The sequence below is a fragment of the Melozone crissalis genome, unplaced genomic scaffold (genome assembly GCF_028551555.1).
Source record: "Melozone crissalis strain CALT ecotype California unplaced genomic scaffold, PUWL_Pcris_2 ptg000002l_1, whole genome shotgun sequence".
NCBI classification, from domain to species: domain Eukaryota; kingdom Metazoa; phylum Chordata; class Aves; order Passeriformes; family Passerellidae; genus Melozone; species Melozone crissalis.
The window spans coordinates 20330806-20347851 of record NW_026535780.1 but is presented as its reverse complement, the minus strand read 5'-3'; the positions used below and the strand labels follow the sequence as shown (position 1 = coordinate 20347851).

The following is a 17046-nucleotide window of genomic DNA, read 5'->3' as shown; positions in this document are numbered from 1 at the left end:
AAGTACTTTAAGATGCTCCCATGTCAATTTCAACTTCACTAAAAAAGTAAAACAGTTACTCAAGAAGATGATAAAGTGTTGTTTTCCTAAGATGTTGATTACTTTTCCATTTTGCTTATGAAAATAAAAAGAGGCCTCTAAAAAGAACACTCTCAGCATTTAAATGCATTAAATATAGCTTCTCAGTGTGTATACCTAACAAGGAAGGCCATTATTCTGTTTTCAACATCCAGGTCTTAAATAATTTGAGAAGTCTTACTGATGGTGTCTTAAAGTAAAAAAAAAAAAAAAAAGAAGAAGAAAAAAGTGCTGTTTATAGTAGTTAAAATAATGTCTGTTAGCTGTCTGTGTAATACAGGACTAAATTTCAATCATTCTGTGACCTCTGTTTCTGTGTTTTATCTCTTGTTAAAACCACAAGTGTTTGCCTTGGTGTCAACCTGTGTATAGTGATGCTTGCTCTTGAATGGCATCCAGTTTGTCTGGGTAAAGTTTTTCTCCAGCTAAAGATGCAGTTTCCTGAAGTTCCATTGAATGCTAGCTAACAAAATATGGATTCTTCCTTGTAAAACCTACAGTTGTTCAGTGGTAAAATAGATAGTTGAAAACCTTGCTTTTGATTTGTGTGTGTGGGGAGGTGGATGAGGGTCAGAGAACCCAAGGAGAGCTCAGCCATCTATAGGCACTGGCATTCCCCACTGCCCCTGACTTTCTTCCATGCTGTGGGATTTTCACTCTGTTTTATCCCAGTGATTGCACAGAATGATTTGTTGTTGCATGCAAATATCTCTTCAGTATAACACCTTGTTTGACTCTGTATCACTCACACAAGAAGAATATAATATAATTTTAATTGAATACTTAATCAACAGTTACTCCACATAATTTATGATTTCTATTTGCTCTTTAACAGAATTGCAGACTTGGAAAATGCTGCTGATTTTTTTTGTGTTTTACACATGCAATTATATATTTTTTGAAAAGGAGTCATTGTTTCCTGGCCATTCCCTTTTGGCTCTTGATTTTCATTTATAGTTAGGCACAATAACTAGCATAATTTGACATAAATATAATAGAAAAACAATTCCACTGGCTTACATTGCCCCTCCAGATTTGGTTGACTTCAGAGCCCAGTGTGGTTAGGGCTGTCATTTTGTTTACAGTATTCTGTGTTGCCATTTGCTTGCTTTGTGTGTTGGTGAAAGAGTCTTGTCTGTATTGCTAATACTTTCTCAAAATGTGTACATTTTCAAAGCTTGGAACTTTCTACATGCTTGAAAAAAGTAAACCAGCTTCTAAATGACTGATTTTTTTTACTTTTTTTTAGCTTTCATTTAGCAGAAGCACTTGGACAAAGTGTTTATCTAGTTTGGGGATGGGGAGAAGGGATGTCGGACTGCCTGTGGTTAGTTGCTACAATATTGTTTGTCCTGCATTGCATCACATAACAACTTGCAGTAGTGTCAAGCTGTAGTTGTTGTTAATCACTGCATATGTCATGTGAAAGAAGTAATTCATCACAACTCAGCAGCAGTTTGCAGATACATTTTCCATAGGCCACTTGTTGATGCTATAAAGAACACCATTTTGTAAAGTCAAAGCTTTTATTTGAGGTACCTAACAGAGATACAGGATTAAAACCGGTATGTGATATTGCTATTGCTGTGTTCTCCATTCTAATATGGCATTTGTTTCAGGCTGCACTGTAAGCCACCCCAGACAAAATTGAATTGTAAGCTCTGCAGGTTTCACCAAGTAATGTCTGCACTGCTTTGCACTGTGAGGAGGCTTTGGCAGGAGGTTGTACATGACAAGATGACCTTGGTAGCATTAACTGGCAGTTTGGCCAAGCTACTTTGTGCTGTTACCTCCTCTCAGGCTAGAGTGTGTGTGTTCTATATATGTGTTTGTTGATGACTCATCTTTTTCCTGTGAAGCAAATTGCAGGGAGAATACTCTGTTTAGCATATATTGAATTTTTCTCATCTTTTCTTTGTAGTGTTCCAGTTTCCCTGTGCTTTTGAAAAAGTACTTGAAACTTGGCATCAAGCTGGTCTTTGGCATTCATATAAAACCTCACTCAAGTTTGTCTTAAGTTGTAAGTCATTAACAAACGCAGAAGGTGGTCATTTTCAGAACAAGTTTTTTACACTTTGGATGTTGTCCGTAACAGCTGATTCTTAGGAGTCAGGCCTGTCTAGCCTGAGCACATTGCACTCTTGAGAGTGGATCAGGGAGTTCTCAGCTCTGAACACCTTGAAGTGAAAGCAAGAAAATGTGTCTGTAGTTCTGCCAATAATGGGACAGACAGCCTCAGTGAGGGAGCCATTTGTTTAGGTCCAGAGGGTTGCAGATGACAACAAGGATCTCAAGCACATGCGGCTTTCTTTTGGGGCAGTAAAGATTTCAGAGCTGTTGGACTGTCCAGCTGGATGGATAATGGCCCCAGCTCTTTTGCAAAAAGATCAGCAGTAACCTGGAAAATACAGAATGTAGCTCTGTGATTCAGAGTGCTGCATAGTGTGTGTGCAGAAAAGGCTGGACTAAGTTCATTTAGGGAATTTAGCCTTTGCTGTTAGTTATAATTATTTCTGCTAGATAAAATATATTCCTTTCAGAATAGTTTTTGTTATGTAACTATATGTGCTAATTTGCTGTACTTGAGTTTTGAAAATACACAATTCCTAAGTGAACTTCTGAGATGGCACTAAAGATGTTTTTCAGCAGTGCAGAACTTAAATCTACTCAGAAAGTTTCAGATCCTTTAGCTGTGAAGATCTAGTGGGCATCTCTAAAGCTTGTTTTCAAAGGAAACAGAGATAAATTTAATCTTTTTCTAAATCTCATGCTTCTCTCATGAGTATGCCCATGCACTTATGTTCGTAGGCACTCATTTACCCAGTGAGACACACATGGGGCAGTGGGCAGTTGGGAAGAAGAGCTGCACGTGCTGCAGAGGCTTTCCAGTGACATCAAGGGTCAAAGCAGTCCTTTGGGAACAGCAAGTAGAGCTGGGCTGCTGATGGAAAGCTGCCACATCTCCATGTCTTCTAGCGTTTCCTTATATAAGTGGTCAGCTCAAGACCAAAAATAGGCAGGGTTGACATAAAGTAGGGTCTGTTATAGGCATCACGAATTTAGGGCTTCCTGCATGGAATCATCTTATTAATTGCATTGGAATTTCAATGCAGTTTAAATTGTATTCAGTTTTCTTACATCTAGAGCCAACAAAGGCAGCACGGTAAACACCTTGTGTCTCCACAGTGATGAATTTCTTCTGTTCCCTCCTTCATTTTCCTGGTTCTATTTTTCTTTCCTCGTAAGAATTACAACTAAAGCTCTAGGTTTTTGTGTTTGGGCCATAAATATTACTTTTCTGCTTGGACTACTGAATGGATTACATTTATGTAAATCAAAGTTATGTAACTTGATTTGGAAAGATTACTTTTTCCCTTTCCAAATATTTCGTCAGCCACTCTGCAAGTAATCATTGCTGCATAACACATGAAAGTTCTAAAAAATATGACTCATCCTTTGTGTGCCTCTTCACAGGGTAATGTCATAAATTTTAAACAGTCCTGTTTAAATAATTTAGGGCAGGAATATGTTGTGTTTCATGCTTGTGACAGTGGGCATAAGTTTTATTGATTATTTGTATTTGAAGGACTCTACTACAATCCAGGAAAATCAAAGATGGCCATTAACAAACACAAACAGGACATTAAAAGTGTTTTACTTCCAGTATGTGCTAAAACAGATGTTAATATGCAGGATATGTAATCTTAATAAATCCTTTTCTGCCTGCTTGCTTTTTGTTACTGATCTGTCTTTGCATTTCAGAAGCAGAGATTTTGTGCAGTACAGAAATAGTTTTCTAATAGTTTTCTTAAAAAAATGACAGAGGTAATAAGAAATGCTTAAGAGAATGCCAAACCACATATTTTCAAAGTACCACATATGGGTTTAGCTGAATACCTTCCATTTACACTTAAACACAAAAGGATGAGCACTTACATCTCTGTAAACTGCTTCCAAAAATGACTGCTTTTTGAGAAGGCTACAATTAGCCTGTGATTGTGTAATCGTCTATTAACTATTTTTTAATAATGTGGGGGTTTTGGTAATTTAAATATTTGAAATATTTTCATATCACATTTACACTCTAATTTATTGCAATAACATTCAATATTTACAGAATCCAAGAATAAAGTTTGCTTTTGGGTCTCACTTCTGCATTTATTTTTTGAAGTAAAAAACCCTTTACTTGACAAATTAATAAAAACAACTTTCAGTGTGGATGGCAACATTAAAAAGTATAGTAAACAGTCGATTTGGATGGCATTTGACTGGTTCCAATGTTTTACTGAGCTGATCTGGCTCACTGCACCGAATGATGCCTGCAGCCTTTCAGAATTCTCAATGATGCTGCTTTTTCCTTTGATAATAGGACTTGCACATCTATTTCTGTAGACCTGACAGAAGCTTTCAGCTTAGTTCATTAAATTTTTACAGTGAAAGCTGGAGTCAGTTGGATTTTTAGACAGCTGAGAGGTTTAGGAAGAATAGTTTTCTGCCATGGAGATGTAATTTTGAAAGTATGTGCTCTCCATCCTCCCTCCTCTACAGCTGATACCCTTAAGAGGTAAATGTTTCATTAAATGGCGATTAGAGGATTGTTCCTACAGGTTTGAATGACGTACATCTGCCAGCTCTGTTATTGTATATGGAAGGGTCCTGTTTGAAAATAAACGTTACTACTCAAGTGTTCAAAAACTCACAAATAACACAGCCTGAACCCAGTTTTCACATTCTGTTGGCTATCACCATTAGGTACATGATTAAGGATTGTATTTCTGTGGGCTTCCTTGCCAGTTCACAGAATGGACTGTGTCAACTCAGCGAGTCACTATTCCCTATTTTCTTTCCACCTCTTTGTTCAGTTATAGAGCTACGCCTTGTTCTCAGCACATTTTTCAAACTATTTTGAATTATTTAGCTAAATTTTTTTTCCTCTGGTGCTCATTGTGATAGTATCTGAGTGCCTACGAGATGTAATTGCGTTTCACAACATCCTTGTGAGACGAAAAGTTGATGCAACCTCCACTTTCTAGGAGATAAAGTGTGAGTTGAGGCAGAGAGAAAAACACCAAAAGGCTCTACTTTTATGGATGGTGCAGACTGAATCATGGAGGGCTGCATTGTCCCAGTGCTTTAGGATACTGTACAGTTAATCTTCCCCAGCCACAACTTCCAGTTACACCCATGAGTGTTCACTCTTAATACAAATGAGACTGAATCACAAGTCAGGCGCTCAGACAAATATTTGTTGCTGAAAGTTGAGGTTAAATGACTTTCTTTACATCACAGAGAAACTCCAGAAGGCATTCAAGCAAAGTCTAGTCCTTTAAGGTATTATTCAGCTTATCTAACCACAAGATTTGACTATCTGTCCTTGCAGCCTTGTCCATCCCACACCTTTTGCAATTTGCAATAAAGCAGTGCAGGGATGGCAGAGACAGCAGCAGCCTTTTTTCCTACCACTGTTCCTGCCTTTCCAGCAGTTCAGTTCTCTGCACTGAATGAACAAGAGGTCCCATGGCAGTGTAGTGCAACATGCTTTCTCTGAAGACTTTATCATGGATATTTATGCACAGTGGGGCAGATCAGATCACTGGAACACCTTATTTTTGACATCTTCAAACTTTGCTTGACTTCACAGCCTTAGAACTATTCACTTGATGAAGATGGGTCATAGGAGTCGTGGGCAGATGGGTGGCATAGTTTCTTACCATAAGGCTGTTAATCTTTTGGGTTTTGGAGCAAATTAACATTTCTAAAAAGATTATTCCATATAATTTGGTATTTTCATCTATGTAAGACAGGGTTGAGAACCTTATCTTTCCCCTTTAAAGTAATAAATCAAATTACTGCAGTAAAACGTCACTGAATTCAGTGCACACCATTAATATCAAGGCATGCAGTGGTTTGCCCAGTGAGTTTTGCCCAAGTCTGATGACAGCAAAGAAATTGAAAGACGGATAATTTTTTGTGTTGAAGAGCAGAAGGTACTGAGGGGACTTCAGGGAAAGTGATATGATGATTCAAGCTCTAGCTCCTGCTTTGTCTATGTGGACTTGTCCACTAAAAGATATTTGTCTGATTCTGGGTCTTCTGCTGGTCCTAAAGTCAGAATTGATTTGGGTTTGTCTTGCAGGGAATGATCTGTGAAATGGATCTGGTTCAGGAGCTTAATTACCTCCATCTCTTACATTGCATCTAAACTTTCCATTGCAGCCTTGTTCCTATTCCCATTCCCAAAGGAGCAGCTACCAAACCTGAGTCTGCCCTGTTTACCAGGATGTTGTGTTAATGTGAGTGCCCTTCATGTCTTTGTGCAGTCAGTGCCCTTCTGTGCCCAACTGCTTGCCATTTTTTACGTGACAATACTGTGTTGTCTTTAGTTGGTTTCTTCTGTTGTCATTTTCCACTTCTATTTTCCCTGTCATTGCCTAATCAGCTCCTATTCTCATTTTTTCCTCCCAAGTTGTCCTGTGATTTCCCTCAGTGTTTTCCAGCTGTACATGTTCCTAGTGAATCTTGCATTTTGAGGGTCAGAGATGAGATGCAGTAAGTTTTTTTTTTTTTTTGCACCACCCCCTACTCAGAAAATTCTCTGTCTGGTCTGGTCCTTGACTCTTATACTGGACCCCAATCCCAGTCTGCCTGAGTGGTTCTCCCTAACCATCTTCCTAACATATCCTGTTGTTTTCTTACTCTTTTACTCCCTGTCTGGTTCCTAGCCTTTCCCTGCATGCTCAGCTTCCAGCTTAGACTTCCAGTCTTTTACCCAGTTGCCAATTTTCCACTGGTTCAACATCAGCCTTCCTTTCCAGCAATAGTCTTTCTTGTTTTCAGGCTTCATCTCCAAAATTGCTTTTCCTTGTAGCTGGTCTGTGTCCCTCCTGCCATCCTTACTTGTTTGGTGTCAGGAGGGGGGAAGGTGTTCTGAAGGAGAGGGCCATGGAAAAATTCCCTGCTGGAATTGTGGAAGAAACTCAGCTTTGGTCTGAGCAGTGAAAGCTGTGACTGCAGAGAAACCTGTTCTCAGCCTCAGTTAGAGCATGTCCAGTGTGTAATCCTCAAGAAATTAAGCTGTAGATACTGTAAAAACTGCATTTATTTCTAAGATATTTTAGCTTTCAGGAATGGAAAAAGTTTTAGCTTAGAAAAAAAAAAAAGTGTTATCTCCTCCACAGATTTTTAGATTCTTTACCAGAGCATTGAGTTAGTAGAGCTTCTAAAAGAAAGAAGAGTTCATTGTGGCTAAGACTGGATTAATCTGTGATTTTTTTCTTATTAACAGTGATTTTTCTTTCACTGCCAGTTTTTATGAACATTGTGCATGTGTGTGAATATGTGTGCTTAAATTGAGACAGCTAGCATGGAAGATGTACTACGGACTAATGGAGGCCTGGCAAAGTTATTAGCTATGAAGACCTGGCAAAGTTATCAGCTTTGTAAAATAAAATCTGTTAAAGGAAATCCCCATAGTATTGCATGGTCAGGAATCTAGAGGCTAGTTTGATTGGCATTTCAGATTGTTAAGAGACTTTGAAACAGAAGTTTAAAAATATTAAAATTTTTTTATCATTTGCATTTTTCTTTAAAAATAATTTTGGATTTAGAACAATTATGTGTTTTCCAAAGAAAATATTCCTGCTTGAAGAATCAGTCTTTAGGTGAATTTGTTATCTATGCTCATGCATGAGAAATGCATTACAAATGCATTTTGTCTTGGAAAGAGAGGTACAAAGCACTGGCTTGTAATCAAATTACTCTGAAATGTAATCCCAACTGTCATTGATTCCTGGAGGTTTAGGACAAGCCAGCTTGACTCTTACTGTTTGCACTCCTCCCGAGGTCTCACAGAAGTGCCATGGGAAGAGTTATTACATTTTTTTTCCCATCTTGGAGGCACACTGATATACATTTACATGCTAGCATAGTATTAAGTTTATTATTAGACTGAAATAGCTTTGCAAGTGAAAGATAATGCTATCTGACTCATATTTCTTTAAATATGCCTGGGATATCTTCGGAGTGTGTGACATATAGATCTTCCATAGGCAACTAGACATTTAACTGCTGTGTAAATGTCTGTTCTCAAAATGTTACAAATTAATTAAGGAACTTTTCGATTGCTTCCTCAGCTCAGAAGAAGGAGATGGTGCAGGCTCCATGGAGCAGACTGATGGCACCTGAGCAGAGTCACTGCCGAGGCTACAGCAGAGCACTGGCATTGAGTTTGGGTTGTGGTTCATTCAAAGCCTCAGTCTCCTTTTACTGCAGTTCAGATTTTTTTATTTGCCTCCCTCTACTTAATTATTCTTTAGTGCTACAGAGTGCAACTTGAATCAAAATTGTCCTCTCTAAGCTGTAATTTTTGCATTGTGCCAGTACTTTAGATTGAGAAGATTCATAGCAGTTGAGGGAAAACTCACCTGTTGTTTCATACGTGCTTATGTCATGGAAGTCCAGGTGTGAAGGTGATGGGTAACACAGGACCCATGGTTTGAAAATCACCCCAACCTAACAGTAGCTGCTACAAGAAAGATGGGCAACCTCCCAGCCTCCTTGGTCCAAGCTGCACATACCCCTTCCCTGTATTGGCTGTAGTGATGGGATTCATTGGGCTGGCTTTCCTGCAGCTGGCGGATGAGAAGCAGAGCAGGAGAGGGAAGGAAAGGCGAGCTCATGGGCTTTGGCAGCAGGCTGCACTTGGATGGGGTTAAGGCATTCATGAAACCACACCCAGGCCAAGGTGCCAGTGCTGGGCTTACTAGAGTGTGTCCCTCTGGAGTGTGCCCTCTGGAGTGTGCCTTCTGGAGTGCTCACTGGAGTGTGCCGTCTGGAGTGCTCACTGGAGTGTGCCCTCTGCAATACTCACTGGAGTGTGCCTTCTGGAGTGTGCCCTCTGGAGTGTGCCCTCTGCAGTGCTCACTGGAGTGTGCCCTCTGGAGTGTGCCCTCTGGAGTGTGCCCTCTAGAGTGTGCCCTCTGGAGTGCTCACTGGAGTGCTCCCCTCGCTCCTCAGGGCAACGCGTGCGCTTACGGTGCTGAGCCACAGTGCCTGGAAAAGGACCCTGGGGTTACCCTGGGGACTCTTTCACAGTGCAGCTGCTTTCTTGCTGCTTTGGGAGTAGCCTAATGCACTTAATCGATGCATTTTCTCTAAATCCTGCTCATCAGAAACTGGTTAAACTGGTTTGCCATTGGAATGCTCCCCATCCCTTCTCCTGGATCCCGTCCCGATTTCTGTAAATCATCACCTTCCTGAGGCTGCTGAAACTTTTCCTCATATCAGCGAGGCTATGGTTTATATCTTGAAACCTAAGCCCTTGTTTTCTCAACCACAGAGAGAAAGCTTTATTTGTGGGAGCTTTTCAAAGCCTTGTTAGCCATGTCTTTAAAGTTCCCAAGCCCTTCCTTTGGGAGGAAAGCCATGCCCCTTGCTGCTGTTTCTTCATGGTTAAACGAACCTCACTGTCAGGCTGGGCTTTTGGCTGCTTGGGAGAGAAGTGAGGGGGCATGATTTCCTGATGTTTCTCATACCACAGGGTATGCATGGTTGCTGTTACTTATTAGTTTCACTCCAAACTCATTAACAGCAGAGCCCAGAAGGTACAATTGCAGTTTGTCTTCCAGGGTCTCAGCAAATCCAGTTTTATTTCAGATACTGTCTATCGTCTCTGAGCAGTAAGGGGTTTCTGTTGAATCCACTGCTCACTGTACCCCTATATCAAACACGGAACTTAGTTCCTGTGCATAACATACCATTCTCATTTCAATTCCTGAAAAGCTCATGACACTGTAGTTACTGAATTTGAATATTCTGCTATTGCACTGTAATAATCTTTAAAGTTAAATAGGTGTGAAGCTGAATACAAACAAAACTGATAAGATAAAAAGAATGTTGAATGCAAGTACCTACTCAGCATTGCTGGTGAAAAGGTTTAGGTTTTCTATGCAAGGAAATTATGTGAAAGATAATTTTGAGAGGATGTAATTACTTTTACATAGAAATGTTAATAAAAAAAAGACCTTACATTTTTATCTGAAAATATACTGTAGTTATTGGCAAAAGAAAGATCATTTATGTAGCATAGAAACAAATTGTTATTGAATATTTCTGTAAACAGAAGTTATGGTAATTCAGAAGACAAATTGAGGGAAGAAATCTGAACATTGCAGAAGCTATAATTTTTCATTTTCCCCATAGAAACATGGTAGTATTGCATGGAATATTGGTGCCCAGTTTGCTTCTTACTGGGGACAGGATGCTTTGGAAATCTTCAGCAAAAGTCACTATAACAAAAGGCTGTTAATTTCCAACTTTGCTTCTAAATTATTTGTTTTCTAATTATTTTAAATGAAGCAGGGATAAGAAAAGTTTGAACACTTGTTATTGATTTGAAAGTTAAGCTGCTGGTAATTCAGATAATACCATCCAGGATGCCCTGAGTAAAAGAGCAATGACCATAACACAGATCTCAGGGGTCACCAAACTCATGTGGGAGGTCAGTGAAGGAGACAAAGAGGTGGTCATTTGTTTATGGATTGCCATCCTTCAAGAAAGAAGAAGAAAATCCTGCAGTGAAATCTCCAGTTCTTGCAGTAATAGTTTAAAATCTTAATATAAGGAAAGTCGTTGTTGAATAAACTAAGAGAATCATTTTGAAAAACAAAAAGAAAACCATCTTGCATTTATCTGTTGAATCAATTTACAATTAGAAGCTCAATATAGAATAAAATTAATCTTTTGCAAGGTACAGGTTTCCTCTCTTCCCCCCTCTCTTTCACTTCTCTAAATCTTATCACTTGTGATTACTGAAGATCCAATAGAGCCTTTTAACTCTTTTACAGAGCTGCAAGGATTTTTTTGTTACTGTTTGGCTCATTTACCAAGATTCATCTACAAAGAATCCCCTACATTTCAAAAAGGGTTACTGTGTTCCATATTCTTATCCTTCTGTGAAATGCCAGTGTTCAGTAGCTGCTCTGTTATTCCTTGGAGATGGGGACACATCCGCTGCATGAAACTACAGATGTTGGCTAATGGAAGGAACATCTACGTATGGAAAATCCTGTCTGCTGTGGGCATTGTGTCAGCATAGAGTTCTGTACAGACAATACAACTTCTGGGGTGTTTTGGAAAGAATATTCAACTAGATAAATACAGCATTTTTCACTTAGATAATACCTTTTTAGTAAACACCAGTCTGAAAAATGGAACTCATTTTAGATGTGTAACTTAGGACTATTTTGCAGTTTTAGGAATATTGACGTAGAAGTGGTAAAGCTGCTTCTTTGTTGGACTGTTACTGTGAGCAAGAATTTCCTCTTGCTGCTTCTCCTTTAAATACCAGCACACTTGCAAATTTTGGAAAAGTTAGTCTGTGGCATAAGCGCTTTTTTGTAACAGATTTGTATAGTGTTGAATCCCAGATGGAATCAAAGGAGCAAACCTATTTAAGATTTTAACCAGCATGCAAGGGTATTTTAATGAAAATTAGTCTGATTCTCCTTTTGAAGTTGTGCATGTGCTGAAAAGGAATGCTGCAGATATTCCTTTAGGTAATGCTGGTGACTTCTCTACCATTACTTGTCTCAGATTGCTAACTCTTGAAAGCATGTGTTTATTCTAAATCAATATTATAATCAACTGCTGTCTGTTCTGTTATCTATTTATTAACCTAAATATTGCTTATTAATATTGACATCCATGGCACTTCTAACTGGGTAACTGCTGACAAATATAAATCAATCTAAGCCTAGTTACAGTGTTTGAGTTGGTGCATACTCAAGAGATGGTCTGCTTCAAGATTTGCACAATTAGTTATTTTTGAAGGGTGCAAGGAAAGAAGTTAAAATTATATTTTGTATTATTACAGTTATGGTTATTCTGCTACTTTGTAGAGATGACTTCAGCTCCAGATCTGGTTCCTGGACTCCTTTGTTCCCTTTTCTGAGTTCTGCCTTCCTGTGCTTGCTTTCAGAACATTGCCCAGCACCATCTCACGAGGACCCTGTTTTCATTTTTTCCTGTGGTCATTTCCCTTTTGCTTTTTTTTCAGCCTTTCCTTTTATTCTTTTTCCATTCTTAACATTTTGTATATATGTCAAATTAGCAGGTCACTTACTAATGCAACAAGTAATCTTATTTCCCTGGAAGTACATACTTTCTGAAACAATGTAATGTTGTTTTGTTTTTTTTTTCAGGATTGTTCCTTGTGTGGTGTTCTGTCTCAATCCAAATTTGCCATAAGGACAGGAAATATACCACTTTGTTTATATAAGATGACATTTATGGATTGGTCTTGATTTTTTTGAAATGCAAAAGACTGTACACCTTATTGGGAGAACCTGAGATATTCTTTGTTATTTTATTTCCCTTTTAGATGCACTCTATTTGCCAACATCAGGGACTGCAAAGGAAGAAGCAGCTCAGGAAGCACCTGACTGCCTTGTGAAATATTTCAGTGTCGTGTGGTGTAAGGCATCAAAGAAAAAGCACAAGAAGTGGGAAGGCGATGCTATTCTTATTACAAAAGGAAAGTCAGTAATATTGAAAGATATGGAAGGCAAAGACATTGGCAGAGGTACTGTAGAATTTCATGCTTGCTCAAAGGAACACCTGGCAGAAAATCACTGTGCTTTGAATTAACAGAGACCCAGCTCTTTAGATATTTCAGTTCTTCATACTAATGGTGACCACAGGATGAAAAAACAGTGGAGATTTTGAGTTTGTTTTTGGTTTGTCTTTTTTTCTCAGAGTGGGGGGGAAGACTGCAAGACAGCTTTATATTTATTACATATAAGACAGATGCATGGGGGAGGCTGGAGCAGGCTGAATAACATAATTCACAGAAACACCAAATGCTAGTCCAAAGAGAGAATCTGGAAATCAATGGCTGTACTAATTCAGCAGCGGTGCTAAATGAGAGATGAGTAGTTGGTTTTGGTTGCTCACATAATACAGAAGTGAAGGAGTTAAAATTTAGGGAAAAGATACAGGTAATTTTCTTGTAGATATCTTGGTCAGCAGTCGGGCAATCAGGAATTTCAAAAGTTGGATCTTTACTTTTCAGCCTGTCAAACAGCTAAAAATATTATGTTTGTTGGAAAGACAGACAAACAGCAAAATTTTCCTGCCCAGCCAAAGTCAACTGTGTAGCAATTTTTAGTCTTGTAGTTTTAGCAGCAGCTGCTGCTGTAAGACATAGTTTGGGTTGATATCAGAGTTAAAAATAAGACTTGCAAACCATAGGCTGCCATCAACTTGGAGCAGTAATTTTTTACTGAAAGCAAAGCAAGAATTAACTTTGCTAATGGAGCCAAAGATATTCTGTAAGGGAGTAGGATTGGACAATGTTTTTGCTAAGCATAATTTGATTTATTTTAGGTCAGAGATGGCTTCTCTGCTCTTTTGTTACAGCCATGACATTGTGATCTCATGACATTGTGAGCCTTGTTAGGACCAGGCAGTTTTGATTTGCAAATCAGTCTGTGACTTAGAAGTTAATTTGAATTTATTTATAGCAAAGCAATATATGTACAGACTTGCTTGTTTCTGAAAAAGGCAGAGTGAAAGAGAGTAATGCCTGGAATGCATCAGCCACCACCCTGTTGTTCTTCTGTTTTTTCAAGTCCTGTCTTCTTGAATTAGCAGCAAACACAATAGAAAAATGAACATTGTGATTTTCTCTTAAAACTTCACTTAAAAAAAACTTGAAAGTTTTTTTACCATGTTTGATGGTGTCAGAGAGCACAATACCAATGTCATTAGTGCTAACTTGCCCATTCAGAATTGCTTTCAATTCATATTGATTCTAAGAAGATAATACATGGACCAATTTAAGCAGTGTGAGTGTTAAATTTCTGCAGTTATTTAAGTCACTGAGTGAGAAGGAAAGGTCCAGCAGTGGTGCTTGCCTTCAAAATTGTATGTAATACTGGGAATTTTATAGTGTGCATGAGCCCTTGGGATTATTATTTTTAAATGGGAAGAAAAAGGCAAAGGAGAATTTTTCTTTTTTTCCTTGGGCTTACCAGGGCAGGATCAAGGATGGCACAAGGGAACCTAAAATCAGCACAGCTTATAGCTCATTTTTGAGGCAGCAGAACATCTTACTGTTCTCCTCTGCAATGTCCTAATTCCTTAATAATGCATTGCAAAGAATTTAGGACGTGCTCTCTTGTAAATTGCTGTATGTTACAGAAACGGTTATTTCTGGCAGCTGCATAAACAGTTGAGCTTTGTAGTTTTGCTTTTTGCCTTCTCAGTTTCCATCTACCCTTAAAGCCCATCCAGCATTAGAATTAGACTCTTCTGACCAGAACCTGCACAGGGATACACCTGTATTCGGTGTGTTCAGCCTGAAGCTATGTGGAGGTAATAACAGAAAACAAAAATGCAGAGCAAAGGGGATCATAAATGTCCTCCCTAAGCATCCTATTTAGGAAGACACATGTATTCTTTTGTGTTCAGGCATCTTCAGCTCTTTCCTGAAAGCAAGTGTTCCTTCAAGAGCCAAGCAAGGTTCACTGTGTGCTTTCTGAATACTTCCAGAGGAGAGGAGGAAAAGTATCTCCCTTTCCCATTTGGCCAGACTGTTTTTCAGCACGTGCTTAGACTCTTAGACTGTGAAACACCTCGGTAATTTTTTCCTCTTAAAGGAATTCAGATGCAGAGCTTCACCTTCCAATCTTTCACATTCCTAGAAGTGGCAGACCCAAGCTTTGCAAACAGTTTCCAGGAGTCTTTATATATGGTGTTTGTTGGATAAAATGTGCCTTGGGAGGCCTTGCTTCTTTCTTCATAGCTGAGTGATTTAACTGCTGGTCTACACAATCTATCTTACCTTTTTTTTTGTCTGGGTTTTTTTGGTTTTGGTTTTTTGTTTTTGTTGTTTTGGGGGTTTTTTTGGCGTTTTTTTGGTGGTTTTTTTTTTTTGGTTTTGGCCTCACTAAGGATCGAAGCCTGTTTATCCAAATTTACACAAATTCAAAAACTGAAGTAAAGAATTCTGAAACAGAGATGTGGCTTTGACCTCTCTGAGTTAAGAAAATAAATTATATGTCCTCTGATTCTTATGTGAGAGCTTCAACCAGTAGACTGCTATTTAAAAGAAGGAACCCCCACTCTTTCCTACACTGTTCTCTTAAAAGGAAGTGGCAGCTGTAGCTGTATTTTGTAATGACACCAGCTGTAGCTGTGTTTTGGAATTGTATTTGTAGCTGCAGTGAGAATGCCCACCTGACCAAGCCTAACAAGTTTTGAACTTAACTTACTCATAAATCTTGGCAATAATCAGAACATGTTCCAGAGCGTATGTAGAAGTGAAGATTTCAGAGGCATATGAATCTTTATGTGTAAGAAAACTAATGTAGAATTATTTAAAAAGTAGAATACACCATTTAGATCAATAGCAGGAGGGGTTAGGAGACTTCTTTTGGGGGCATGAAAGAAAGGGAAAAGGACTTAGGATGGTTATTGAGGGAAACTTCTGGATTTTACCACATGGAGCTACTTTTTAAAAGCTGCCTTAAACAGTTGTTTGACATTCAGTAGACTTGGTTGGTGATGAGGATGACTGAGTCTTTGCTCATATACTTTGCTAATTCTGATTATTAGCACTCACATGTCACTCTATTAAGGAGGGAAAGGCTTTATGTGGAACAATTAAATGTTTCAGAATGAGTAACTTTTTCACAGTTTTTCGTTCCTGCAGATGAGTACTGGTTTTAAGGAAGTAGTACTTGCTGTGTTGTCCTAATTATTTTATTTTTATGTTCTTTTAGGTACTGGATATAAAGCTAAAGAGTTAGACAGCCTTGATGAAGGTCAAACACTGATGGTTGGCGGAAAAGAAATTGAAGTGATGGGTGTAATTTCAGCAGATGATTTCAACAGTGGCAGGTGTTTTCAGGCTGGAATAGGGACTCATGAAACAGATGCATCTGCATTATCTCAAACTAGTACAAAACTATTCTGTAAACCATTCAAAAATGTCTGTCAACCCAGTACTAAAGAGAATATGCTCAGAGATTCCCAAAGCTGCAAACCTCGCCATGATCCAAATGCCACAAGTAAGATTGAAATTTTAAAGTTTCTTTAAAAATCCTCTGACTCTCAAAAAATATTGAATGTCTAACCAAAATGTTCACGTTCCTCAATGTATTACTGAAGTATTTTTGACATACAGTACTATTATCTAACCATGCTAGGATTTTGTCGTGTGTGTTTCTAACAAGTAAAATACTCTGCACTGAACAAAGTTTTTCATAGTTGTTACAGATGGCTATGGAAACAGAGTAGTTTCTAAGAGTTTTGCCGAAGAAAATGAGTTTACTGATCATGGAAACAATCTGACACATACTAGGAGTTCTAGATGAGTTCCAGCTTCCCACTGGGGTCAGTGACATACAGCCATAATGTGACAGCACAGTAATTGCAGTGGAGGATCAGCAATAGAAAAGTTGTGCCACTTTGAGAGAATTGCTTCTGTCAATGCCTGATCCTTCACAGCCAGTGAGTGTAACTAAAACTCAACCAGATATGTTTTGGAATAAATGTTTATAGTTCTGTGCTGAAGAGCCATGAGAGTTCACATATTGTACAGGAACAGGCTGGTTAAGCAGTTGTGTAAGTGGTGTTTGTTGATTATTAAGCAGAACTATTTTTTGTCTACAAACCATATAGGAGCTATATTCTGCTGGTAGCTCTGTCTTTCAGATGGAAGATAAAAATGAGCGTAAAAAAGGTTGCTAAGCAGAGCTGTGCTTATTTAAAAAAATACAACTATTTTTCTATATTCTTGCTATAATACCTCCCTCTGAGTTCTTACATCATTTCCTGATACTGTGAGACTTCTGGAAGCTGTTACCTGGCTGCTATGTAAATAAACAATGAAATCTTAGTAAAGTGGTAATTATAAAAGAGCATCCTTATTAACACCAACTTCTGGTCTTAATTTAGCCTGATTAC

At 38.5% G+C, this 17046-nt stretch overlaps 1 protein-coding gene across 1 annotated transcript in view; it reads left to right on the top strand.

Moving 5' to 3' along the window:
• The window catches only part of RAD54B (RAD54 homolog B), a 63353-nt gene that overhangs the window by 26750 nt on the left and 19557 nt on the right, over positions 1-17046 (top strand). Inside the window, exons 4-5 of the mRNA XM_054274530.1 lie at positions 12458-12658; positions 15861-16148. Of these exons, the coding sequence (XP_054130505.1) occupies positions 12458-12658; positions 15861-16148 (489 nt within the window). The remainder of the gene's footprint in view (positions 1-12457; positions 12659-15860; positions 16149-17046) is intronic.